Below are 25,474 nucleotides of genomic sequence, written 5' to 3' on the forward strand. Positions count from 1 at the left end.
ACACACCTTGCTTCCTCCAAGCCCTAGTCTATTTTGCAATTATTTTTTAAAAGTTTGCAATTTTTAATATGCAACGAACAATTGGCATCGTGCATATACACATATGCTGAGTTTATGTTATGGGAGAGGGAGAGGAAGCAAGCTCCTTCTCCTACTCTGGCCCATTACTGGGGCAAGATTAGATTTCCTGGGAGAGAGTGGGTGCAATCTCCTACTGTTTCACCCATAGAGGTGTTTCTTAGCAGGCATATCAGTGTGGGAAGTAATCCTCAAAGGTGGGAAGTTAGAAAACCTTAGTACCAGTAAACTGGTGGAAGGTGGTATTATAGACCAGTGAACTCTTTCATAATTAGAGGAAATATTACCTAGGATTTGCCCCTTCAAATTTTGCTAGTGTTGCTCTATTTTCTTTTACATAAGAACATAAGAACAGCCCTGCTGGATCAGGCCCAAGGCCCATCTAGTCCAGCATCCTGTTTCACACAGTGGCCCACCAGTTAGTAGGGGAAGGGTGGCGCAGCCCCTTCATCTGGGTACAAGAATGCTTGGTCTCAGCCAAACCTCATGAGAAGAAATGTCCATCTAGAGCAGAATTAAATCACACAAGATAATCTTCTTGGGCAATTAAGATGGATCTGCTCCAAGCAGACCACTCTTTCATGAGAGTGCCTGGCATAGAGACTGGAGGGCTTTTACTACCCAGCCCAGTTGACAGTTCCACCAAAGCTCCGGGAAGAGTCCCTCGACAACATCTCTCTTGGTCCTGGCAACTGCAAGGAACCAAGAATATAAGGGCCCCTTAAAAGAGTCTGGTCTCCCCACAACACATCTCCATACTCGATTGTTCTGCTTACAGTCACCAGGTTAGACAGGGACCATTCTAATCCACAGGTGTCCCATCCCAGAGAGCCCCACAGTACAGTAGCTGGTTTGCATTCACTGCAATGTTGGGCCCAACTGTTTCTGATTAGCCTGGAATGTAGGCATCCCCGGTCTCCCCTTGTCTGCTTACACAATTCAGAACTGCTCGAATACCCAAAGTGGCCCTGACTACTATTAAGTCTGCTAGGGTTGGGAGCAAGGGGGAAGATGAAGATTATGAGTTATATTGTTAACTAGTGGTGCTAAGAGCCTCACAATAGCAGGGACCCCTATAATTGGAAAGTTTACCTCATGTGTTTGCAGTCAAATAGAAATCTGAAACACATTAGTGTTTATTTTTTCTATGGTGGACTAGCCCACTCATGAGAAGGCGACCCTCCCAGACAGCAAGACAGCAAGAGGATGAGAGAGTGTTGGGTCTTTCTCTTTGCCCAGATCTGCAAACCTAGTGGCAACATTGGTTACAGTAAACCAAAACCCAGGATCCTTTGCGTGCCTTAATATACATATCCCCTCCCAGGTAGACAATAAGATATGTTCCTATAGTGCCAATGATCAGTCCTGGCCATTCTGTGGTCAGCAACTGGTGCCTTCACCTGAGAATTTTGAGCATGTCCATCAGTCAGGTGAAAAGGTGAGTTTTCATCAACTCTTAGAAAAGTAACTTTAACAATGCAACTATAAATCACAGTTTACAAGAGTTCAGTACGATGTACTGTGAATTAAAAGAAACACACTCGAAATATCAGAATGGTTTAGGAAGCAGGTAGCAGGCAGTAGCCCACCCCTTGGCCATAAACTACTAATTCAAGGGCTAATAAACATAAAATCATTATTAATTAATTAATTCATTCATTCATTCAATTTCTAGACCACCCTTACAGAATAGCTCAGGGCAGTTCACAAATACCACAAAACAGTTAATATCAATCAGTGACTGAAAACAAAGAGTTTAAAATACAATAAAGCTAAAAAATATAACAGTTCAAAACCTTATAAAAACATGACACATTAAGAACCCTTTAAAACAGGGTTTAAAAACCCTGGAAGGCCAGGCAGAACAGGTAGGTCTTTAGGGCTCTCCTAAATGCCAATAAAGAATTCAAATTATGGTTTCGAATTCCTCTTAAATCAAACCTCTGAGGGAAATCGAAATTTCTTTGAGGAATTTTTCTTGGGGGGGGGGGAGTTTTTAGAAGACTAGCAAAAGTATTTTTTTCTGTTTTCTGTGTTGTTTTTCTTCCCTAAAGGGGCTGAAACAAAACTTTGCCTAATGCAAAATTTCAAGACTGAAGTTCCTGATAATTCAGTGGGATCTCCATAGGACATTTGTGCTTCATATTTTCACACTGAAATCAACTATCCTTGAATGATACTGCATAACACTGGACCGGGTCTCACGATCAGTAAGACCCGGTTTTTGCGAGTGCGCTCTCCCCACACATGAGCGGGGAGGGAGCCCTGGGAGGCCGGATCCAGCACCCACACGATTTCCGGCCCTGTGACGGAGCCAGCAGAGGCTGGGGAGCTCGGGGGCTGCGCACCCCCCGGAAGCTCCAGTATGCCCTGCGTGAGGACGCAGGTCATACTGGGGAGACCCCCAGAGCCAGGAGGTGGTTTTTTGCCTCCCCTCCAGGGGGCTACTCACAAGTAGCTGCGCCGTGGAGCCACGCCGTGAGTATTCATAATCTGATAGCCCAGGTTTGCGGAGTGCTCGCTTCACAAACCCAGGCTAAGGGGAGGGGTACTTGAGCGGATTACCCGCTCTAGAACCATCGGGCTAGAGGCTAGTCCGATGAACCACCGCCTAGTGGAGGCTAGCGGAGGCTAGAACCACCGCCTAGCGGAGGCTAGTCCGATTTCCTGCAAACGTGAGAATAGCCTCAAAGTCTGGATCATGCAATGGCTGTGGCAGGGGAAACAATTCCTGATTCCTGTGGCAAGAAATTGGCCACACATATTACAACACAGCTCATATTAAAACACAGCTAAAAGCAATCTTGATTTATTTAATGCATTTCTGGTTTTATTTAATGCATTTCTGACCCAAGGTTTACAGATGGTTTATACAATATGAAAATAATTTTAAACAGAATTATATATTGTTTGCTTGCTCTTCTGAGCGTGCTAGCTGCAAAAGCAGCTGGGATCATGAATGCCTCCAGAGCTTTGATCACTTTATGCCCCTTGTTGTGCTGCTTAGAACATGATCACACCTACTTTCTCAAATGCAGTATTTTTTCATCAAGAAAAATCCAGCTGGATCAGCACAATGGTCTGCTTAGTTCATCGTCCTGCTTCCCACAATGGCCAGTCACATAACTCCAGGAAACCTCCAAATACACCATGAAGGGGATAGCCCTCTTCACTGTCACCCCGCACAGATTGATATTTGGTACAGCAACTTACAGCAACAGCTTACCTCCTCTGGTGTGTAGTCCCCCTGCAAAAGGAAGGACCATTTCATCATCAAAGGCTTTTAAGATCATTCACCTTCCAGGGAATTTACCATGTTGAATCTTAATTGAATTCAAGTGCAAACTATATCAGGAAGGTCCTATTCCCTGTTGGGCAATTAACTATGAAATTTCTTGAATTTAAAGTTAGTAGTAGCAGCAGCAAAAGTTGTTCAGAACCACTTGGGGTTGTTCCAGGTGCCAGGTGTTCAAAATCATTTGGGGTTGAGCCAGGTGTCCAGAACATTGATTCCAATGCAATATTGTCATTATCTTTAGTGCAGCAGAGAACTATATGAACTGACCACTTCTCCAGCCATGCTTTCTGTTATGTCTATAAAGGCAACTCCTGTCCAAATGGAGGAACACATGCACTGGTTAGATTAATCACGTGTAATCATTTTGCTTAGTTAAAAACTAAATTAAAAACTTTTTTTAAAATGCTTAATCATTTTGAATTCAATTCAATTCAATTCAATTATTTTCAGTTCAATTTCTTACAAAGCTCACAGTGGACTGACATCATTTTCGTGAATTCATACCAAGGAGAATGCCTTTACTAAGGTGATCCCTGATGTGACGTGTGTATGTATCTTCTGAAAATATTTTCCCCCTTTTTTTATTCATACACATTATTTTTTAGATTTGATTGATTACTCACTGAAAAACTGTGATATGGTTAAGTGAAGACTTTTAAAATTAGGTGACCAACCTAGCTTTCAAGAACATGCTTCGTGGAGACCATTTTCTTATTCCATGTTCAGCAAGCGTCATATCTTTTTCATATTTTGGAAAATTCATAGTTTTCTTCTCACTCTCTATTATTCGGGTAGAGGAACAGAACTAAAAACAAATGTGTTTTAACATAACAAAAACATGGTGTGTTAAGATCATTTGCATTGCTACTTTTGTATACTGTAAAATAATTGTAGCAATGGCAGGTAAAACATATGTGTGATGTCATATCTGCTTTATACCTATGGGTTGCAGGGAGCAGAGGTTGAGGCACATAGATGAAGGGGATTCTGGCTACCAATTACTTCTCTGTGGCATTCCCTCTGTTCTGGAAGAATGGAAAGAATGCTGCATAAATGAGTTAAAGGGCAATCTGAACTACAAAGGGCTATGTGAACTGTTCTGAGAAAGCTGAGAACCCAACTGTCTTCCATTCCCTCTGGAGTCCCTAACTGAGAGATATCCACATATCCTTGTGTAATCCTCTCCTATTTCTCCCAGAGTACACATCAATAGGGATGTGCGAATCGATTAGGATACAAATCGATTTGTACCCAAATCTAGCTGATTCGGGTGATTCGGAGACAAAACGAATCACCCCTGTGGTCCATTGGCTAGATTCGGGTACAAATCGAATTGCGGCCAATTCGATTCAAATTGATTCAGGTTTCAGATCTGTCCTATTAATTTCCCCAGATTCCCAGCTTTCATTAAAAAAAAAACAAAAAAAAAAACTAAGCTCTAGCCCTTATAGAAGTGGTGTTATGGAGCAAAATGTGTGGTCACTATTTTTCAAGTGTTCTGATTCTTTGCTGTATAATAACTTTCAGTCAATGAATCCTTATGAGGATTCATTACACACCTTCATTTCTTCTATTCATTTTGACTGTATTTTAGACAGTGCCAATTGTCAACTGCCATGTGCCAACTACACCCCTTGTTCTCTCCTCCTTTTCAACAGTTCAGTTCCTGTCCTTCTTCTTGTCCCAAATTTTTCTCCTTCTTACTATTACTACAACAAATATTTATATACCTCTCTTCAAAGAAAGTTCTCCAAGCGGTTTACATAGAGAAATTAATAATAAATTAATAAGATGGATCCCTGTCCCCAAAGGGCTCACAATCTATAAATAAACATAAGACCCTGGAGGAATGCTGTGCTGGGTTTGGATAGGGCCAGTTGTTCTTCCCCTGCTAAATAGAAGAGAAACACCACTTTAAAAGGTGTATCTTTGCTCAGTTATCAGGGGTTAACCTTAACATTTTCTTATTCTTAAGTGTTCTTAACTCTTAATAATATCAAATATTTATAGTCAGCATTCACAATATCACCTTGAAAGTTTTGAGAACCAGATGTGTTTACTAAGAGATTTCCTAATGGCCTCTTTCACTTCCCTGTTTCTCAGACTGTATATAAGAGGATTAACTAAAGGTGTCAGGACGGTGTAAAATAAAGAAAAGACTTTGTTGAGTTCTCTCATTGTATCATTCCTTGGCATCAAATAGACAATCATTAGAGTCCCATAGAACATGGTGACTACAATAAGGTGAGAAGAGCAGGTAGAAAAGGCCTTTTGCCTCTGACTGGCAGATGGGATTCTCAGTATAGTAGAAATTATAAAAATATATGATGTCAAGGTTAATAAGAAGGGGATCACTATGAACATGGATGGAAATATGGTTCCCATAAGTTCTAGTGTGTGACTTTCACTGCAGGCAAGTTTAATGACCGGGGTGAAATCACAAAAGAAATGATCAATTTCATTAGCTCCACCACAGAATGTTAATTTTAACATTAAATACAACAGCACTGCCATTGCCACAAACCCATTGACCCAAGACCCAGCTGCCAAAGAGAAGCAGATTCTACTATTCATAAGGGTTGCATAGTGCAGTGGTTTGCATATTGCTAAGTACCGGTCATAAGACATCATGGCTAGGAGACCACATTCTGTTGTTGCAAGGGAAGCAAAGAAGTAAAATTGAGCTAAGCAGCCTGAAAAAGAAATTGATCTGTCTCCAGTTAGGAGGCTGGACAGTATCTTTGGTAAAACAGTGGAAGTGTAGCAAATCTCTAAACAGGACAAGTTGCCCAAGATTTAGTACATCGGGGTATGAAGGTGATGATCTGACACAACCAATCCCAGGATAAGTATGTTTCCTACCATGGTGAAAATGTAGATCGCTAAAAATGACAAGAAGAGAAGAATGTTCAGGTTCTCGATATCCCTAAATCCTACAAGGATGAACTCTTTGAAGTCTGTTAGATTCCCTTTTTCTGTGATGTCCATCTCAGAATCATAGAATAGGAAGGCACCTTGGAGGATTTCTATTCCAGCTCTTTGAAATAGTGCAGGAAACAGCCAGGAGATCCCTAAAAGCTTGCTGTCTAGCTTCTGTCTGAAAACCTGTATAGAAGGAAAGCCCACACATCATGAGATTGACTGTTCCACTGTTGAACAGCTCTTAGAGTTAGAAGATTCTTCCATTAAGAAAATCTGTTGTATCTAGACAAAGAAGATAAATGTGTGAGAGATCAATTATATAACCTATCTTTTAATGTGCAAACCACACATCACCTAATAACAAGCCACTCCAACCTTTGCTCAGAAATCCCACGGCATAGATACAGGGCTTGCTATTCCTTCAGTCAGTGGCGGCCCGTGAACACGCTGCCACTGTAAGAGTAAATGCATTAGGTGCTTACCACCTCCACAGCCACTGCACCTGAATGCTGTGCAGAGAAGCGGTGTGCTGCCCAGCAGCCCCTCTGGTGGGAAATCGCCGCTGCCACTCACCTGGCCGCTGGCGGGGGCTTGGCTCCGTGTCAGCAAGGTGAGTGGTGGCGGTGATTCCCTGCCACAGGGCTGCTGGGCAGCACGCCACTTCTCTGCACAACGTTCAGGTGCGGCAGCTGCAGAGGTAAGCACCTAATGCATTTTCTCTTCAAGGTGCCTCCTGCTGACCCCCAGTGGCAAGTTCATGGGCCACCACACTGCCTTCAGTTTTAAACAACTAGTCTTCACAGTCTTTCTGTTTTAGCTATAACTAATCTTGATCAAATTTCACCTAGACTCCAGTTGTAGTACATTGGTGAAACTTCTACGGTGTTTTAAAGAAGCCAGAAGCATTTAGATAAACGTAATTTCCCAAATTAAACTTAATTTCCCAATTTCTCAGAAAACAAAGTAACTATACCTCCAAATCTCTATCAATCATTTTCCAGTATTTCGTAAGAATATAATGATAGATAGATAGATAGATAGATAGATAGATAGATAGATAGATAGATAGATAGATAGCCTTGCTGGATCAGGCCAAAGGCCTATCTAGCCCAGCACCCTGTTTCTCACAGTGGCCCACCAGAAGCCTTGGGAAGCCACACAGCTAGAAGATGGCTTGCCTCCTCTACTGCCATTGCTCCCCTGCAACATGGAGGTATCCTGCCTCTGAACTATAGGCATCAGAACTAATAGGCATTGATAAGCATATATGTTCTTCAAAATCTTTTCTCTACTGCAATAATATTCATATAACTATTTTGTTTCTTATGTAATGTTATCTCACTCTTTAAATTGCTCACTCTTCAAACTAAAATCTAAACAATATTAGGACAGAGAATTCATCAAGAAGTGGCCATCATCTTTCACCTGCTTTAAGTGCTTCTAAATTGGGAGCAAATCCAACATTATTTATTTATTTAGTTAGTTAGTTGTTGAACTTATATACCACCTAGTATAAAAATCTCTAGGCAGTGTACAGAATTAAAACATAAAATATAACACATTTAAAATCCATAAGTTAAAAATTAGATAAAAACATGTTAAAAACACATTAAAATTTAAAAATCAAATCTCAGTTGAAGGCATGGGAAAACAAATGTTTCTTCAGGGTCCTCCTAAAAGCAAACAGAGAAGGTGATGCTCTTATTTCATCAGGGAGTGCATTCCAAAGCCCCGGGGCAGCCACAGAAAAGGCCCGATCCCGAATTGCCACCAAATGAGTCTGTGGCACCTGTAGTTGGACCTCACCGGATGATCTTAATAGTCAACAGGGTTCACGACAGAGAAGGCGCTCTCTTAAATACCCTGGACCTAAGCCATTAAGGGCCTTATAGGTAATAACGAACACTTTATATTTCATTCAGAAACGTATTGGCAGCCAGTGTAGTTCTTTTAGAATTGATGTTATATGGTCCCTTTGGGTAAACCCAGAGACCAGTCTGGCTGCTGCATTCTGTACCAATTGTAGTTTCTGAACTACGTAGAAAGGCAGCCCCACATAGAGTGCATTGCAGTAGTCAAGCCTAGAGGTTACCAGCATATTTACCACTGTTTTAAGGTCACTTCTCTCCAAGGACGGACGTATCTGGCATATCAGCCAAAGCTGATAAAAAGCACTCCTGGCCACAGCCTCAACCTGAGAAACCAGGGCAAGTTTGGGATCCAAGAGCACTCCCAGACTACGAACCTGATCTCTTAGAGGGAGTCTAACCCCATCCAGAACAGGAAGATCTATACAATCTCTCAGATCCCGACCCCCTACAGACAGTACCTCCATCTTGTTTGGATTCAACTTCAGTGTTATCCCTCATCCAGCCCAATATCGCCTCCAGGCAGGCACTTAGGGGAGGTCATGCCATTTCCTGATGAAGTTGGTATAGAGAAATAGATCTTGGTGTCATTGGCATATTGATAGCATCCCAGACCAAACTTCCTGACGATCTCTCCCAGTGGTTTCATGTAGATGTTAAAAAGCATTGGAGACAGTATGGAGCCTTGTGGAGCCCCATACTTCAGCTCTCGCTTTTCAGAGCAATAGTCTCCAAGCAACACCATCTGGAATCTGCCAGAGAGGTAGGAGCGGAACCACTGTAAAACAGTGCCACCCAAGCCCACCTCCTTCATGCGACCCAGCAAGATACCATAGGTCAATTGTATCGAAAGCCGCTGAGAGATCCAAAAGGACCAGCAGAGTCACACTCCCTCTCTCAATCGCCAACTGTAGATCTCCATCAGGCTGACCAAGGCAATCTTAACTACATAGCCTACACAAAACCCAGTCTGGAAAGGACCTAAATAATCAATGTCATCCAAAACTACCTGGAGCTGAGAAGCAACCACTCGCTCAATCACCTTGCCCAACCAAGGGAGATTAGAGACAGGCCTGTAATTAGCTAACTCTGAGGGATCCAAAGCAGGTTTCTTTAAAATGGTCAGATAATAGCCTCCTTAAGACAAGGAGGCATCCTGCCCTCCCTCAGAGAAGCATTTATGATGTTTACCAGACCCTCTCTGATAATATAACTATCAGCTGAAATAAGTCAAGTTGGGCAAGGATCAAGAGAGCAGGTGGTGGGGCACACAGTCCAAAGCAGTTTGTCCACATCAGCAGAAGTAACAAACTGAAAATGATCCAGTTCAATACTACAAGGGGAGTTGCTGGGCACCTCTACGATAGACTCTGCAGTAACTGTGGAGTCTAGTTCAACGTGAATACAAGATATTTTACCTGCAAAAAAGTTGTTAAACACATTACAGTGAGTGATAGATGGTTCCAAATTCAAATTCAAGGCAGAGGGGGCATGCCCGGAAAAGCAATGCAGGAGGAGAAGAACCGCTTCTTTGCCTTCTGCACTGCCAGAGCATAGATCCTCAAATGAGCTCTGTGTTGCAATCTATCAGATTCATGTTGAGGCTTCCTCAACTTGTGCTCTAGTCATCTACCTCACCACTTCAGCTCCCGCAGTTCATCTGAATACCATGGGGAAGACTTTAAAAGCAGGTCGGAGAGGGCACTTAGATGTGATTGTGTCTACTGCTCTAGTAAGTACATTATTACATGTTTGCACCAGAGCATCAATAGAATCACTCACAGAGCCAGCTGGAAACCCTTCCAAGGCTTCTTGGAATCCTATTGGATCCAATAACCTTCTTGGGCAGACCAACCTAATGGGTCCTTCACCCCTACAGAGGTGTGTTGTGGCTGCAAGTCTTACCTTAACCAGATGGTGATCCGTCCATGACAGTGGGGAAAGCCTCCACACCCATGGAACACCACCCTGATCAGAGCAAAAGACCAAGTCGAGCATGTGACCTGCATCATGCGTCGGTCCAGAAACCACTTGGGATAGGCCCATAGTCATCATGGCTGCTATTAACTCCTGAGCTGCCCCTGACAACCCAGTCCCGAAATTGACATTGAAGTCCCCCACCACCAACAACCTGGTCCACTCCAATGCCAACTCAGCAACCAGGTCTGTCAGCTCAGTTAGGGACTCTGTTGGACGATGGGCAGATGGAAAGCTCACAAGCCTCCTCCTGAAGTCTCCTGCAAATGCCCACAGCAACTTCCAGCAGAGGCTTCATTATTTTAAAGGCCAAAGAGATGGAACAACTCAGTCAGCTGTCTCTCCCACAGCAATGGGCTGAGGTGGCCAGCTGCTCGGTATCAGAGCAATCAAGAAGGACAAGCACCCAGCCAGTGGGTGGCCTGACTACCCCAAACATGGAAAAAAGGGAAGGAGGCAGATGGTAAGCTCACAAACCTCCTCCTGAAGTCTCCTGCAAGTGCCTACTTGATGTCAAGTATCAGTCTGCAAGTGGCAAACTGATACTTGCCATCCATAACTTCAATTTTTTGGCTACAATCCTCACTTTTCACTCTCATTTATGGTCTTCTGGCAGATTTTTTTTAAAAAACTTCTCTTTAATTTGTACATGCTCCATCAGCAATGGATGGAAAGTCTCCTATGGCTCATTATATATTTCTGTAAAAGCAAAATATCCTCTATGGTTCAATTTATGTGAATCTGAAATAACCAAGATAAATATAGATATAGATGAAATAACACTCATAATTATCACACTTCTCCAGTCTTTATGGGGAAATATATATTTTTAACTCTCTGTGAGGATATTTGCCCCAACATATGTGTTGCTTTCATTGAGAGCAAAATATTGCTTTCTGGGGAAATATGTCCTGTCCCTGGAGAAGAGAGTTTAAAATGTAAAAAAATATATTTCACCCCAGCAAACCTAGTCCTTCATGTGTGCAGTAAAATGCCTCTCCTCTCACCACTGTCCTCCGTAATGTTTGCCTAGTTGCCACACAAAGGCTACAAGTCTGTGGGCCAAGGAGCCAAGACAGCACAGGTTTGTGTGAAATAAATCTCACATATTGGTTTTTGACCATTACTGATCATCCAGTTCTTCTACAATAGGCTTCATAAACATTCTAAGTAGTCAGGAGGGACAGTTTGGATGACATAGACCCTGCCCACACAATTAGGAAGGGGATGAGCCAAAAGGTAGCAGGTAGCAGGTGGCCATTTGGTATACTCATTTGAGCTAAGGAGTCAAGTGATTGGCGCAAGATCTTTATCTATATAGTCGTGGCACCCAACTATATAAAAGATAGGGATGTGCACGGACCGCGGAGGCACGGTCCGATGCCGGGTATGTGTGTGTGTGTGTTGTTTTAAGGGCGGGTTGTACTTACCCTTCCCACAGCTTTTCCCCCTCCGGTGCTCCAGTTTTAAGCAAAATCTTTAGGGCCGTAGCGGTCCTCCCTGCCACCTCTGCCCCCTTGTTGTTTGCAAAACGCGGAAGTAACTCCAGTGCATGCGCCCACCACCACACACGTCACAGTGATGTGCGTGATGTGAGCGGATGGCACATGCACGGGAGTTACTTCCGCATTTTGCAAACAACAAGGGGGCAGGGGCGGCAGGGAGGACCGCTGCCGCCTCAAAGATTTTGCTTAAAACTGGAGCGCCGGAGGGGGAAAAGCGGCGGGAGGGGTAAGTACAACCCCCCTGCCCTTAAAGCAACACACACACCCCCGGCGACAGTCCACCGGACCACCCGGACCAGCAAACCAGTTTGCAGGCCTCCAACGTGGCCTGTGAACTGGTTCGTGCACATCCCTAATAAAAGATTCATAGAGATTTGGGATAGAAAGGAACTGAAGGTCTTTTTGAAAGGATTTCTAGTACTCTTCATAATCCTTTTTATCTGAGCAGCTCACATCATCCATGATACAGTTTATCCGATATAAGGCTGGTTCAAACACTACTGGTCCAAGCACATATGAAGAAGGAGGGAGCACACTAATAAAGTGGCTGTCAGGACATGCTCCATCGATCCCCTGAGTCCCCCCAATGGGGCCATCCCAGTAAGTCCCTTGTTCATGTGTGGGGGCTGTTTATCTAAATGGTCTTTAGATAAACATTGGGCCCAGGGTATTTAAGAGAGTGAAGTTGTTCTCATGACCAAGGGAAACCGGGCTAAGGGAGCCTAGCCCGATTTCCCCTGGAAAATCCCCTGGGAGGATTTTCCCTGGAAGACTAACCCTGGTCGTCTGCTGCCATGGGAGACTTGCAGCTCCCAGCAGCAAACTGGCAAAACCACCCCTCCCCTTAAACTAGGTTAGTGGAGCGAGTGCTCCGCTACCCCAATTTGGTGGATCGTGTGCTGCCTCAGCACGGCTTTATGCCATGGCAACACATGAGGAGACCTTTGCGTGCTACTGGAAAGCCAGCAGGGAAGGGGTGGAACATGCTTCTGATGGAAGGGAATTTCAGAGCCGCAGAGTGCTATGTCATCCTTTTGCTGTATCTCAGATGGTAAGAGGACTGAAGCAGCTCCTCTGAAAAAGCTCTTTGATGTGGGAGGGAATTCCCAGTCAGTATCAGTGTTGTCTTATCTGGATTAAGCTTCAAGTCCAACTTTGTCTACAAAAACATGAATAAGGACTGATAGAGCTGAGTGTTATCAGCATATGGATTATCTTTCCCTTGAAATCTGCAGTGACGACAAAGATGTCACTCTAGGTCTGCTCTGCTTTATGATCAAAAACTTGAGGTTGTTTTCCTTTTAGATCTTTAAACTAATCATGACAGCACTAGGGATCTTGCCAGGGAGGCAATTTGTAACAGCTGCTCTTTAGGGGTGTGTACAAAACTGCCTGGAAAGTTTGAACTGGACCCAATCCAGACTAGGCCAATTTGGTGCACCCCCATTGGATCCCCCCCCATTTGGTTCAGTTTAGGGGTGCTTGTTAAAAATTTCTTCTCTTTTTTGAAATTTCCTTTTCATGGCCCAGGTCATGCAGGGTCCCACTGCACATGCACAGTGGCCTCCAAAATGGCCACCGTGCTGGGAAATAGGCCCAGAAAGGGCTGAAGTCCAGCTGGGCAAATGTTTTGCATAAAGGAAGGCCGATGGGGGTGAGGGGAACCCCCCAACACCTCGGAGAAGCCCCCTGGAGGAGGTAAGTTAAAAAAGGGGAGATTTTTAAAAAGAAAAATGGCTCAACAAACTCCTGAATGGGAGGGTGTTCCATCTGGGGTCAATCCAAACTGGGGGTAGTTCAGCTCAACCCTGAACCTTAGAACTGAACAGGTTCAGATTCAAACCTGTTTGCACACCCCTACTGCCCTTGTCACTATGGTGAGTATTCTTTACATGCCTCACTCCCCCCAGTGGGGGCAGTGCTACTCAGATTCTAACTTCTTTTTCTGAGAAGAGATCACTGGAAGCCAAAGTTTCTTGTAACAAGGATTCCACAATGTTGTTAACTACAACTCCCATAATCCCCAGCCAAAGCCCATTACAACTGGGGTTGATGGGAATTAGTAAATGTATGGGAGTCCCTGTCACAGGGAACACTGCTGGAGACTAATGATATTTTTTGTAGTATTTGGCTTATTTAAAAATATACTGGTTAAGCATTAGATGGAGTGGAAATAACAAAACATTCCTACAAGCAGGAACAAATTACATCACTTCCCAGGGAGTGTCTGTGCACCCCAAGGTGCTTAAACTCTCTGCCCAATTTTGTCATTCCAGCCTCTCCCAAACTCATAGGACCACAGGGAGCTGCCTTATACGGAGTCAGATCATTGGTCTGTCTAGCTCAGTATTGTGAGCAGCTCTCTAAGGTTTTAGGCACAGGTCTTTCCCTGAGATGCCAGGGATTCAACAGGGACCTTCTGCATGCAAAGTAGATGCTCTACCACTGAGCTATGACCCCACCCTCAAAGTTTGCATCAACTGTTGCACACAAAAATTTCCTGAAACTGCTGTTTCAGGAGGCAGGATATGTCATCTTACACTTTCACAGCAGCGGGTCTTTCACAGAGCTGGTCTTAGGAGAAGAGAGCTGGTCTTGTGGTAGCAAGCATGCCTTGTCCCCTTAGCTAAGTAGGGTCTGCCCTGGTTACATATGAATGGGAGACTAGAAGAGTCAGCATTGTAAGATATTCCCCTTAAGGGATGGAGCTGCTCTGGGAAGAGCAGAAGGTTTCAAGTTCCCTCCCTGGCTTCTCCAAGATAGGGCTGAGAGAGATTCCTGCCTACAACCTTGGAGAAGCCGTTGCCAGTTTGTGAAGACAATACTGAGCTAGATAAACCAATGGTCTGAGTCAGTATATGGCAGCTTCCTATGTTCCTATGCCCCTGCCAGGAGGATATATGCTATCATAAGACTCTTATGTCTCCCCCCTCCAGGGTGACTTCTTGCCCATTGGCTCTCCTTAGGAAACATTGAGTGACATCGAGACAAATGAAACACCAGTGCTCCTAAAGAGCTCAACTAACTGAGCTCTGCTGCTTGTGCAAAGGGGTGTGTGTGTAAATTTCAGTGACCTCCCTTCCCCTGGAAGTGCTGTTTGCCATGCATAAATATGTGTGTGAGGACTGCATGGCCCTCAGGGACATATTTTCAGGTGGCACAGAGTACTTCTGGGGGCAAGGGTGGTGCTCAAAATTCTGCCACCCACCCAAGTGTCAGTGCAGTATTAGTCTGTAACGCTTCAGAAGCACCAGTACTTTTCTCATAGGCAGGCGCCTCATTAAACTGCTTAGTGTTTGAGGTGGTATAGAAATGTAAGAGAGAGACCATATTATGCCTGTTTTGAAACAGCTGCACTGGCTGCTGATATGTTTCCGAGCAAAATACAAAGTACTGGTTATTACCTTTAAAGCCCTGAATGGCTTAGGTCCAGGTTACCTTAGAGAGCGCCTTCTTCAGTTTGATCCCCACCGCACGCTAAGATCATCTGAGGAGGTCCGGCTCCAGTTGCCACCAGCTCGTCTGGTGGCGACCCAGAGGCCGGCCTTCTCTGTAGCCGCTCCTGGACTGTGGAATGCGCTCCCTGCAGACATCCGTAATTTGAAGTCTATATTGGAATTTAGGAGAGCCCTAAAGACCTAACTGTTCAGCCTGGCCTTCCAGTGCTCTTAAATTGTTTTAAAGGGTCTTTGATGTTTGTGAACCACCCTGAGCTATTTTGTAAGGGCAGTCTAAAAATCGAACAAATAAATAAATAAGTAATAATGATAAACAAACAAACACATAAATAAATTAATCAGATGTCAGTGATCTGCCTAACAAAAGTGTAGGCTAGCTAGCATTCATGACTGCAGTCTTATTCTGGGTAAAGGCCATGCCCATCACAGGATTTCAACATGATGAACCTGTGTTCAAAATGCAGGATTACATTCTGAGTTGGGATATATTACTAAGAGATGCATTACTAAAAATATGTTAAAATAAAATAAAATAAAGAAAGAAGGATGGGTTGAACTGTTAGGTCCTGAAGTAGTTTAGAGATTAAGCAAAGAGTGTTAATAATGTTGAATTTCCTTATTGTTCCCGGTGTTTTATTTTGTTCCTTATTGTTAATGTCCTTATTGTTAATATTTTGTTCCTTATTGTTCCCAATGATTGCTAAAGTAGATGGATATAAGAAAATTTAGGCAAAACCCAAAATAAGATACAGGTAAAATCCCAGTTCTCATGGTTAGTTTAGAAATATATGATAGGCAGTACCAATTCAATATATTTTTTCTTTGATGGAATACAAATTTTAGCTTTGCCCAGCATTATAATGGCTGTTACACATTGTTTGACACTATTCCCCAAGATTCTGTAAGGTGCTATACATGTATTTTCCTGAAAATTTTCCTAAAGGCCTCCTTTACTTCCCTGTTTCTCAGGCTATAGATAAGAGGGTTGACCAGAGGTGTTATGATGGTGTAAAAGACAGAGAAAACTTTGTTGAGTTCCCGTAATGTTTCAGTCCTTGGAAGCACATAAACAATGCATAGCGACCCAAAGAAAATGGTAACCACAATAAGGTGAGAGGAACAAGTTGAAAAAGCTTTTTGCCTTCCAGTAGATGATGGGATTTTCAGGATGGTTCTTAGTATGAAAATGTAAGAGACTAGAGTCAACAGAAATGGAGGCAAGATGAACATGAATGCAAGTATGAAGGTCATAAGTTTCAGTTCATGTATATCACCACAAGACATTTTCATTATTGGAGTAAGGTCACAGAAGAAGTGGTCAATGATATTTGGACCACAGAATATTACTCTTGACATCAAATGTGGTACTACCAGTATTGCAGCAAACCCACTGAGCCAACACCAGGCTGCCATATGGAGGCAGACCTTACTGTTCATAATGGTTACATAATGCAGTGGTTTGCATATAGCCAAATAGCGATCATAAGACATCACAGATAGTAGAGCAGATTCAGTAGAAGCCAGGGAGGCAAAGAAATAAAACTGGACAATACAGCCCCAAACTGAAATGCTTCTATCCCCAGTCAGGAAGATGGCAATTAGTTTAGGCAAGATATTTGAAATGTAGAAGATCTCCATGCAGGACAAATTTCCCAGGAAGAAATACATAGGGGTGTGGAGATGATTGTTGGATGCTATTAATCCAATGATGAAAATATTTTCTGTTGTGGTAAAAACGTAGATGGCTAGAAACAGGAGAAAGGAAATAATATGTAGCTTTCTGCTGTCTCCAAATCCAAGGAGAATGAATTCTGTAACAACTGTCTGATTTCTCCATTCTGTGGTTTCCATTTCTCTGTCTGTGCTTTCTGGAAAAGAATGATATTAAAAAGTAAAAGCTATTGGGTAAATAGTTAAAGCACTCAACAAATGCATATTTGATACACTGAATTTTCTTATAATGATGGTAGTCACATGTTGTGTAGCATTATAAGGGTGGCTCTGATTGGCCCATGCTCCTACAGGAATCTGTGGAAGCACCAGTGGACTTGTGCACATGCACACATACTTAGAATTTAGAATGCCTGTATTTCTAGAGCACAACTGAAATTATTTCCAATGTAAATTGCACTATTGAAGTATGGGCATGCTGATTTACCTGTCATCTAGAGTCATGATTTTTTACACATGAGTAGAACTTCCTAGTCCCAAGTAGTAGGGGTATGCATGGAACTGCTGAACTGCGGTTTGGCACTGGGGTGGGGGGTTGCTTTAGGAGCGGGGGGGCTTACTTACCCCTCCCACCTCTTTCCCCCTCCATCGCCCATAGTTTCTCTAGTAATGGGGGGGCAGGATACCTCCCTGCTGCCCCTTCCCCTTGAAAAGGCTCCCAGACCCAGAAGTCTTCTGTGCACATGAGCATACATTGCCTGTAATTTCTATAGTAATTGGGGTGGCAGGATACCTCCCTGCCGCCCCTTCCCCTGTTTCACTTGAAAAGGCAACCAGAAGTCTTCTGCGTGCGTGCACGTTGTGCGCGCACTTCACATCTCCGAATATCCCCCAGTATTGTGTGTGACTGCATGACTCACGGAGAATGTGAACTTTTAGTAAATAAAAGTGAACACATTTTTTCCTCCTCTCTACCTTGAATATGTGAAACTGTCTTATCCTGAATCAAGCCATTTCACCCTACAATACAGGAATTACAACATTGCAGTAAGGGCAGGATAGGATCATCCTCAGTTAAGCAGACATACAGAACCAGGGAGAGATCACTGAACTTCATATAACTGTATACTTTTTATGGCATATCCTTCATGAATGCAATGCCACTCTTTTACATTGTTACAGAGTGTTATTGCAATAAGAGATAAAGGTACTTCATTTATAAACAGTTATCCTCCAAATGCTGACCCTCTCTTAATCTAACTTACTTGGTCAATTTTAAATGATTTTACACTGTCCTTATCTAGAATTCCTTTCTTCCTCCCCCTCTCCCTTCTACTTTTTATAAAGCACACAAGAATGCAGCACAGAAGCATATACATATGAATACAAGTGGCCTTCGCTATTCGCAGGGGTTCTGTTCCTGCCAATTTCTGTGGGTAACAAAACCATGAATAAAGAAACCTTAACTCTATGGGGACTAGGGGGTTAGTTTTCTAAGCACACTGAATGGTGCTGAAAAAAACACAAGAAAAAGCAGGGGGGAGCCGAAATAAGCACAGTACCTTGCTCTCCAGCAATGCCCCCCAAGCTTCCAAATTGTCCAATTTTTGTTCCTTTTTGAGGGCTTTTTAAAAAGTAAAGCCAATTTGCAAAATGGCTTAGCACTACAAAATGGCAGCAGGAAACAATGTCAGAAGTAATTTCTGACCACTCAAGAGCCGCTGATAGGTGAAAAGAACCCTGCTATCACTCCACAAATAAAGTAACTGGATCCTTATGACCCAGCTGTGGATATGCAAAACCACAGGTGCCGGGACTGTGGATAGCAAGGGCCACTGTACTCAGATTATACTTTAGATCTATCACTGCTTATAAGACAGGAGTATCTGTCTTATAGCTCACTTCTTAGTGAGCTATATTTCTTTAAATGTTTGTGGTCTCTTCAGAGGACTGATACCAACTTGAGGATGGAGAAGAGAAATTGTCTTTCCTATCTTTTACGTATTGTTATTTTGATTATGGGCTGTTTTCTTATAAGCTTCATCCTTGCACTACGCCAATTCATAATCAATTGGTGGATTAAACAAAGAAAAGCATGCCCTACACTGCATAGCTGCCCATTTTTGCAAATGAGAGTATTTTATTTTGAGAAGATAGCTGGTATCTTTAATGGTTTCCCCCAGAGCCTGGCACTGTGTACCCCTTGAGAGATGTTAGTCTCTAGCGATTGTTCTAATAGCAAGTTAAAAACCTCCCTCTTGCCTCAATATTTGCAAAATAATGAGAGTAATATTTACCTATATGCTCCCAAAAATAATCACCTAGATAATGATGCTCTTCTCACAATCAGTAGAAGAGCCTGGATGAGTTTTGTGGACAAGCAGTCAGTCTTTTCCAGGTGGCCGAACCGGCTGCCCACATGACTGCCGGCTCCATTACTCTGCCGGTCTCCGCAAGCGCGCAGGGCATGCTGGAGAGACCCCTGAGCCCGGCTGCTTTTAAGCCTCCCGGTTGGCGGTCTACTTATGAGTTGCCATGGCACGGAGCCACACCATGACAACTCACGATCGTAAAGCCCGGGTTAGCGGAGCGCTTGCTCCGCTAACCTGGGCACAGGGGAGGGTTATTTAAGCGGGTTAACCACTTGGAGGCCACCGGGCTCGCCTGCGAGCCCCGTGGTTCTCACAGTCAGGCGAAATCAGGCTCGGTTCCCCAAGCCTAATTTCGCCTGATCATGGGAATAGCCTCAGTCTGTTTTCTATAAACCTCTCCCACACTCCTGAATTATTTATTTGTTTGTTTATTATACTACTTTCCAAGAAAAAGTCCTCAAAGGCTTATATAGGCAAAGAATAAAAAGGGAAAAAAGCCCCCTTCCCCCCAAATCCAAAAAGAAACACAAGGTAATAGCAAAGAGCTGGGACACCATGTTGAGCTGAAAGAGAAACAAACTTTTATTTCCTCTTTTCCCTTCTCTCCACACAGTGCCACCTAGTGGCCCTGAACTATATAGAACTATTACCACAGATACAAGCAGCAGTAGACACTGGAAGGATGCTGTGCTGGGGTTGAATAGGGCCAGTTGATAAATCCCACTTTCACTGCCGGAAGGGAGGGGACAACCCACTTTTGCTAGAATGGGATAGGCAGATGGGGAGGGCAAAGGATGCTGTGGGGGGGGGGTCGGTGGGTCGATTTGTAAACCGCCAAAGAACTTGCATTTTGAGTGGTATAGAAATGTATTAAATAAATAAATAAATAAATAAATAAATAAATAAATAAATAAATAAATAAGCAAGCCCATAGAAGAACAGGCCCCGTTGGCAGAGAACCAGCAAGGCTTCTGCAAAGGGAAATCTTGCCTCACAAACCTTCTGGAGTTCTTTGAGAGTTTCAACAAGTGTGTAGATCAAGGTGATCCAGTTGACATAGTATACCTAGACTTCCAAAAAGCTTTCAACAAAGTTCCTCATAAAAGACTTCTGAGAAAACTTAGCAGTCAGGGGATAAGGGGACAAGTACATGTACAGATTGCTAACTGATTGAAGGACAGGAAACAGAGTGTAGGTATGAATGGAGAGTTTTCACAATGGAAGTAAGAAGTGTGATTCCCCAGGGATCTGTTCTGGGACCGGTGCTTTAAAATTTATTCAAAACCCCTGCTAACTTGGCAAAGAGGCACCTTTTAATGTGGTGATTCTCTTTATTTAGCAGGTGGAGACTAACTGGCCCTATCCACCCCCAGCACAGTACCTCCAGTGACTGTTGCTGGTATCTATCCTATGTTTCTTTTAGATTGTGAACCCTTTGGGACAGGGATCCATCTTTTATATTTATTATTTCTCTGTGTAAACTGCCCCGAGCCATTTTTGGAAGGGCGGTATAGAAATTGAATTGATGATGATGATGATGATGATGATAAATGATCTAGACACATAGAGTACCCATCTGATGGGGTAATCCCCAATGTGTGCCACACATTGCATTGAGGGATCCTTTGAGGGATCCCTCAACATGTTCCAAGCCCCGATCACTCCACCCTGCCCCAAACTTCACAGAGCTGCACAGAGCAGGGCTGTCCATGTGGGTGTGTGGGAGGTATGCTATGAAGGAAAGTTCAGTCATCTGGGTGGAAGGTAAGTAAAGTTCAGCCTTCTCCCAACGCACTCCCAGCCTACCCAGGACAATCGTGTGACTCACCCGAATGTCATCTGTGTTTGACTTGGATGGACAGAAGATCATGGTCTTGTGTGTATCCAAGTTTGTACCCATGGTCTTGTGTGTACCCCAGACAACTCTGTTTTCCCAATTGTGAATCGCCACGGTGCAGCTCCATGGCATGATGCCTTGTGAGGCGACCCCCGCCGGGAGGCTAAAATGAGCCTTCCAGTGTCAGGCGACTCCCCCAGGATGCCCCACGCACTAGCGTGAGGTATCTTGGGACTTCTGGGGACCAGGTGGCCCTGGATCCCCGCAGCCCCTACCAGCTCCGTGACAAAGCCAGTAGTCATGTGGGTGGCTGATCCGGATAGGAACATAGGAAGCTGCTGTATACTGAGTCAGATCCTTGGTCCATCTAGCTCAGTATTGTCTACACAGACTGGCAGCAGCTTCTCCAAGGTTGCAGGCAGGAATCTCTCTCAGCCCTATCTTGGAGATGCCAGGAGGGAACTTGGAACCTAGATGCTCTTCAACCAGCAGCTGCTGGTCTGCAGTGAGAGCGGGCTAAGCCCACTCTCCCTGCAGAAACCTCCCAGGCTCTACACACGGATCTTGTGTAGAGCATCAGTGTTTCCTTGGAATTATGTGGAACCCAGCACTAGCTATAGTGAAGATTTGCTTAGAAATTCAGGTGTACCTCTCTCCCAAAATGTTCAAGCCAGAAACAAGAGGCGTTTTAATATGGATGGGAGATAATTACCAAATACAATGTTTACAAGGAAAGAATTACAATAAAAGACACAAACTTATGAAAGAGTAATGCAACAGATGGTTGCTCATGTCATACTGTCCGGTCAAGTAGTTGACAATAATTAATGGTAGTTTCCTTTATGTTATTTGTGCCATCCTAACTTTTGAAAAGGAGAAAGGGGAAATACAGGAAGACTATAAGGATATACAAAATCTTTGAGAGCTCCAACCTGAGAATGAGTTTTCAACTTATCCAACACTACTTGAAAGTTAACAGCACAACCCCTTTGCAGCATCTAAGCTAAGAACACCGAGCCAGTAACATGAGATAAGATTAGCCTTTATCCATCTAGATAGGAACATAGACTAATTAATCCAAAATAGGTTTATTATTTTTAAAAAAACAGAGAACAAAGAATGGACATCAAATCAAAAATTTGTTACTGATACTACTACAATAAAATCAACATTTCAGCATCCCACTGCCATACCTATACAGAGAGAGAAACAAATAGACAAAGAGGCTATTCCCACAATCACTGGAAAGAGGGCTAAAGGAGCTTTCCAGTGATCTTTGGAACCACAGGGCCCGCCAACCCCTGTCCTTAAATGAGGTTAACAGAACGCTTGCTAACTGTGTTTTCGCAGCTGTGAGACACTGCAGCACAGTATCGCATCGTGACAACTCTTGAGGAAAGCCCCACTGGGAGGCTCCAACAAGTGTCGTGGCCTCGGGGTCATTCTCGCACTTGCACGGGGCATGCTGGGATTTCCGGAGGCCATGAGGTCCCCGATCCTTGCTGCCCCTGCTGGTTCCGTAATGGAGCCAGCAATCATGTGGGTGGCCAATTCGGTCATCCAGGGACAGCTCCCCACACAACTCGACAGCATGTGAAACACTTCAAACAGTAAAATAGAGAGAGATCAGTACTGTGAAGCAGGAAACACATCATTTTATCCTAATGTAAAAACTGTGCCTTGATTTTCCTGGAATCATATGCCACAAATCTGTTTTCCAGCAAATTTCCAAAGAGCCTCTTTCACTTCTCTGTTCCTCAGACTGTAAATGAGAGGGTTGAGAAGGGGTGTTAGGATGGTGTAGAAACCAGAAAACACTTTGTTGAGCTTCCTCATATCATCTGTATTTGGCAGCACATAGACGATAATTAAGGTCCCATAATAAATTGTGACTACAAGGAGGTGGGATGAACATGTGGAGAAGGTCTTTCGCCTTCCAGTGGCAGATGGGATCCTCAAGATGTTGGTGATGATAAACATATATGAGGTAAGAGTTAATAAAAATGGAGGCAGGGTAAAAATTGTTGAAAATACACACCCCATTAGTTCAAATTTGTGACTTTCACTGCATGAGATCTTTGCTACAGGAGTGAGGTCACAGAAAAAATGTTCAATTTCATTTGAGCCACAGAATGTCAACCTGGTCATCAGATACATCATTACAGACATGGACAGAAACCCATTCATCCAAGACCCTGCTGCCATAATAAGACACAGCCTGTCATTCATAAGGGTTGCATAATGCAGTGGTTTACAGATTGCTATGTACCTGTCATAAGACATCATGGCTAGGAGACCACATTCTGTGACTACCAAAGCAGCAAAGAAATAGAATTGGGCAATGCAGCCAGGAATGGAGATAGCTTTGTCCCCAGTTAGGAGACTGACAAGGATCTTGGGTAAGATGGTTGACGTGTAAAAGGTCTCCAAACAAGACAGGTTGGCAAGGAAAAAGTACATGGGAGTGTGAAGACTAGTGTTGGCTACAACTAACCCAACAATGAGGATGTTCCCAGCCATGGTAAGGATGTAGATCACCAGAAACAGTAGGAAGAGGACAAGCTGTAGATTCTGAACATCCCCAAATCCCTGCAGAATTAGCTCTGTAATGATGGTTTGATTCAACCCATCTCCAAGAGTCATCCTGTGTGCCTAGGATGGGAAAATAAGCTAATTATTTTTTATTATTTACATTATTTTACATTTTTATATCCCAATCTTCCTCCAAGGAGCCCAGAGCGGTGTACTACATACTTAAGTTTCTCCTCACAACAACCCTGTGAAGTAGGTTAGGCTGAGAGAGAAGTGACTGGACCTGAATCACCTAGCTAGCATCATGGCTGAATAGGGATTTGAACTCAGGTCTCCCCGGTCCTAGTCCAGCACTATAACCACTACACCACGTTGGTTCTTATTAACAATTAGCAACTATGGAATCCAGTGTAACTGTTATTCCATATGACTGATGTTACTGCTGTTGGTTTATTCTTTTTCACAAATTCTCCCCCTACTTGACTTAATGCTCCATGAAAGAATTACCTGGGAGTTAAGATTTGCATACCTCACAATGGCATTACCCCAAATTTAAATTAGAGGCCACAATTCATGCAGTGGAACACTGATGTTAGGGACCTGTCAGGGCTGTGGTGCAGATTAAAAGGCAGCTTTGATGTTGTAGCACAATGGGGCAGCTGTGGAATGACTTTAAACTACCCCCGGAAACAATGCAAGTGGTGTGGCACAACTGCCCTGCACTGCTTTTAAGTTGATCCACAGCAGCTCTGTCGTGCTACAAAGTCAAGTCTGCCTTCCAGGCCATGCAGCAACTCCATTGGTTCCATAACACTGAAATTCTACTGCATGGAATGCCCGGCAATGTAAGTGTCTCATACCTCTGCTGATTTCTCAAGAACCAAGTTCTTTGCTTGCATTGCTACTGCCTTGGTCCTCCAGGAAATAATCTTAAGTGTTCATTTTATTGCTTTATGCAATCTTAGTAGGCTTTGTTTTAGGTGTATTTTAGAATTTAGAAAGACACTGGAAGATGGAGGTTTCATATTTCACATTTCACAATTATGTCATATGTCATATGTCACATGTCACAATTGTTTCCATTATTTTGTAAGCCGGTACAATATTTCAGAGTGGACATCAGGTCATATTCCCCAATTGTGTGAACTTCATGGGCCATCAAATCGCTCTTTTTGGAGTTCAGTTGGAGTGGCCACACCCACACTTACCCACCTGTAAAAGGAAGCTTTCTTGCTTTAATTGAATATAGATGTAATCTTGCACAGAGCCTCATTCCTCCAAGGCATTGAAATGGTGACAACATAGGTTCCATGTTTGAATCAAAAACACCATTTCCCCCGTGCTAAATACTTCTTACCCTGTACAGAAGTTTATCAATATCTTATTCTGCTGAGTGACAAATATAAAGTGCAGCACATATGGTGATGACTGTTCTTGTGTAGCATGTACTCTTTGATTGTGATGGTCTTTCTGTTTCTAAATTTCTTCTTTGCTTTCATGAAAAGATGTGTTTGCTGCTGCTTCAGCCTTCGGTACGTGAATGATAGAGGTTTCTGCTTTTGTTCTCTTAATGCACACGAGAACTTACAGTAAGGAGAAATTTATATTCTGCTGGACTAGCCCCCTGCGTTTTCTCCATCGTTTCATGTAGGGACATGAGATTATATCTCCTGGCTATAAATGTCTCCTGTGATTAATTATGCATTAGATAAAGGAGGATCCAGAAGCCGCAGGGTCATATGCTAAAGATATTATTAAATTGTAATGGGAATTGTCATGTTTCCATTTAGGTAAAAGTAAAATGTGCCGTCGAGTCAGTGTCGACTCCTGGCAACCACAGAGCCATGTGGTTGTTTTTGGTAGAATACAGAAAGGGTTTACCATTGCCTCCTCCTGCGCAGTATGAGATGATGCCTTTCAGCATATTCCTATATCGCTGCTGCCCAATATAGATAC

At 43.4% G+C, this 25,474-nt stretch overlaps 2 protein-coding genes and 1 pseudogene across 2 annotated transcripts; all 3 read right to left on the minus strand.

The window, feature by feature from the left end:
• Window positions 1-5,401: 5,401 nt before the first annotated feature.
• Window positions 5,402-6,364, minus strand: LOC128331249 (olfactory receptor 11A1-like; annotated as a pseudogene).
• A 9,651-nt stretch (window positions 6,365-16,015) lies between these two features.
• On the minus strand, window positions 16,016-16,957 carry LOC128331250 (olfactory receptor 6B1-like). The gene has a single exon (XM_053264602.1). The coding sequence runs from the start codon at window positions 16,955-16,957 to the stop codon at window positions 16,016-16,018; it is 942 nt and encodes a 313-aa protein (XP_053120577.1).
• A 5,724-nt stretch (window positions 16,958-22,681) lies between these two features.
• On the minus strand, window positions 22,682-23,629 carry LOC128331251 (olfactory receptor 5B21-like). Its single transcript, XM_053264604.1, has one exon. The coding sequence runs from the start codon at window positions 23,627-23,629 to the stop codon at window positions 22,682-22,684; it is 948 nt and encodes a 315-aa protein (XP_053120579.1).
• Between the last annotated feature and the right edge of the window lie 1,845 nt (window positions 23,630-25,474).

This window comes from Hemicordylus capensis, chromosome 6, assembly GCF_027244095.1.
Source record: "Hemicordylus capensis ecotype Gifberg chromosome 6, rHemCap1.1.pri, whole genome shotgun sequence".
In the NCBI taxonomy this organism is placed as follows: Eukaryota; Metazoa; Chordata; class Lepidosauria; order Squamata; family Cordylidae; genus Hemicordylus; species Hemicordylus capensis.

What these genes read in the sequence shown, in the direction of transcription:
- LOC128331251 (XM_053264604.1), bottom strand. Translation starts at nt 23,629, where the DNA reads ATGACTCTTGGAGATGGGTTGAATCAAACCATCATTACAGAGCTAATT.
- LOC128331250 (XM_053264602.1), bottom strand. Translation starts at nt 16,957, where the DNA reads ATGGAAACCACAGAATGGAGAAATCAGACAGTTGTTACAGAATTCATT.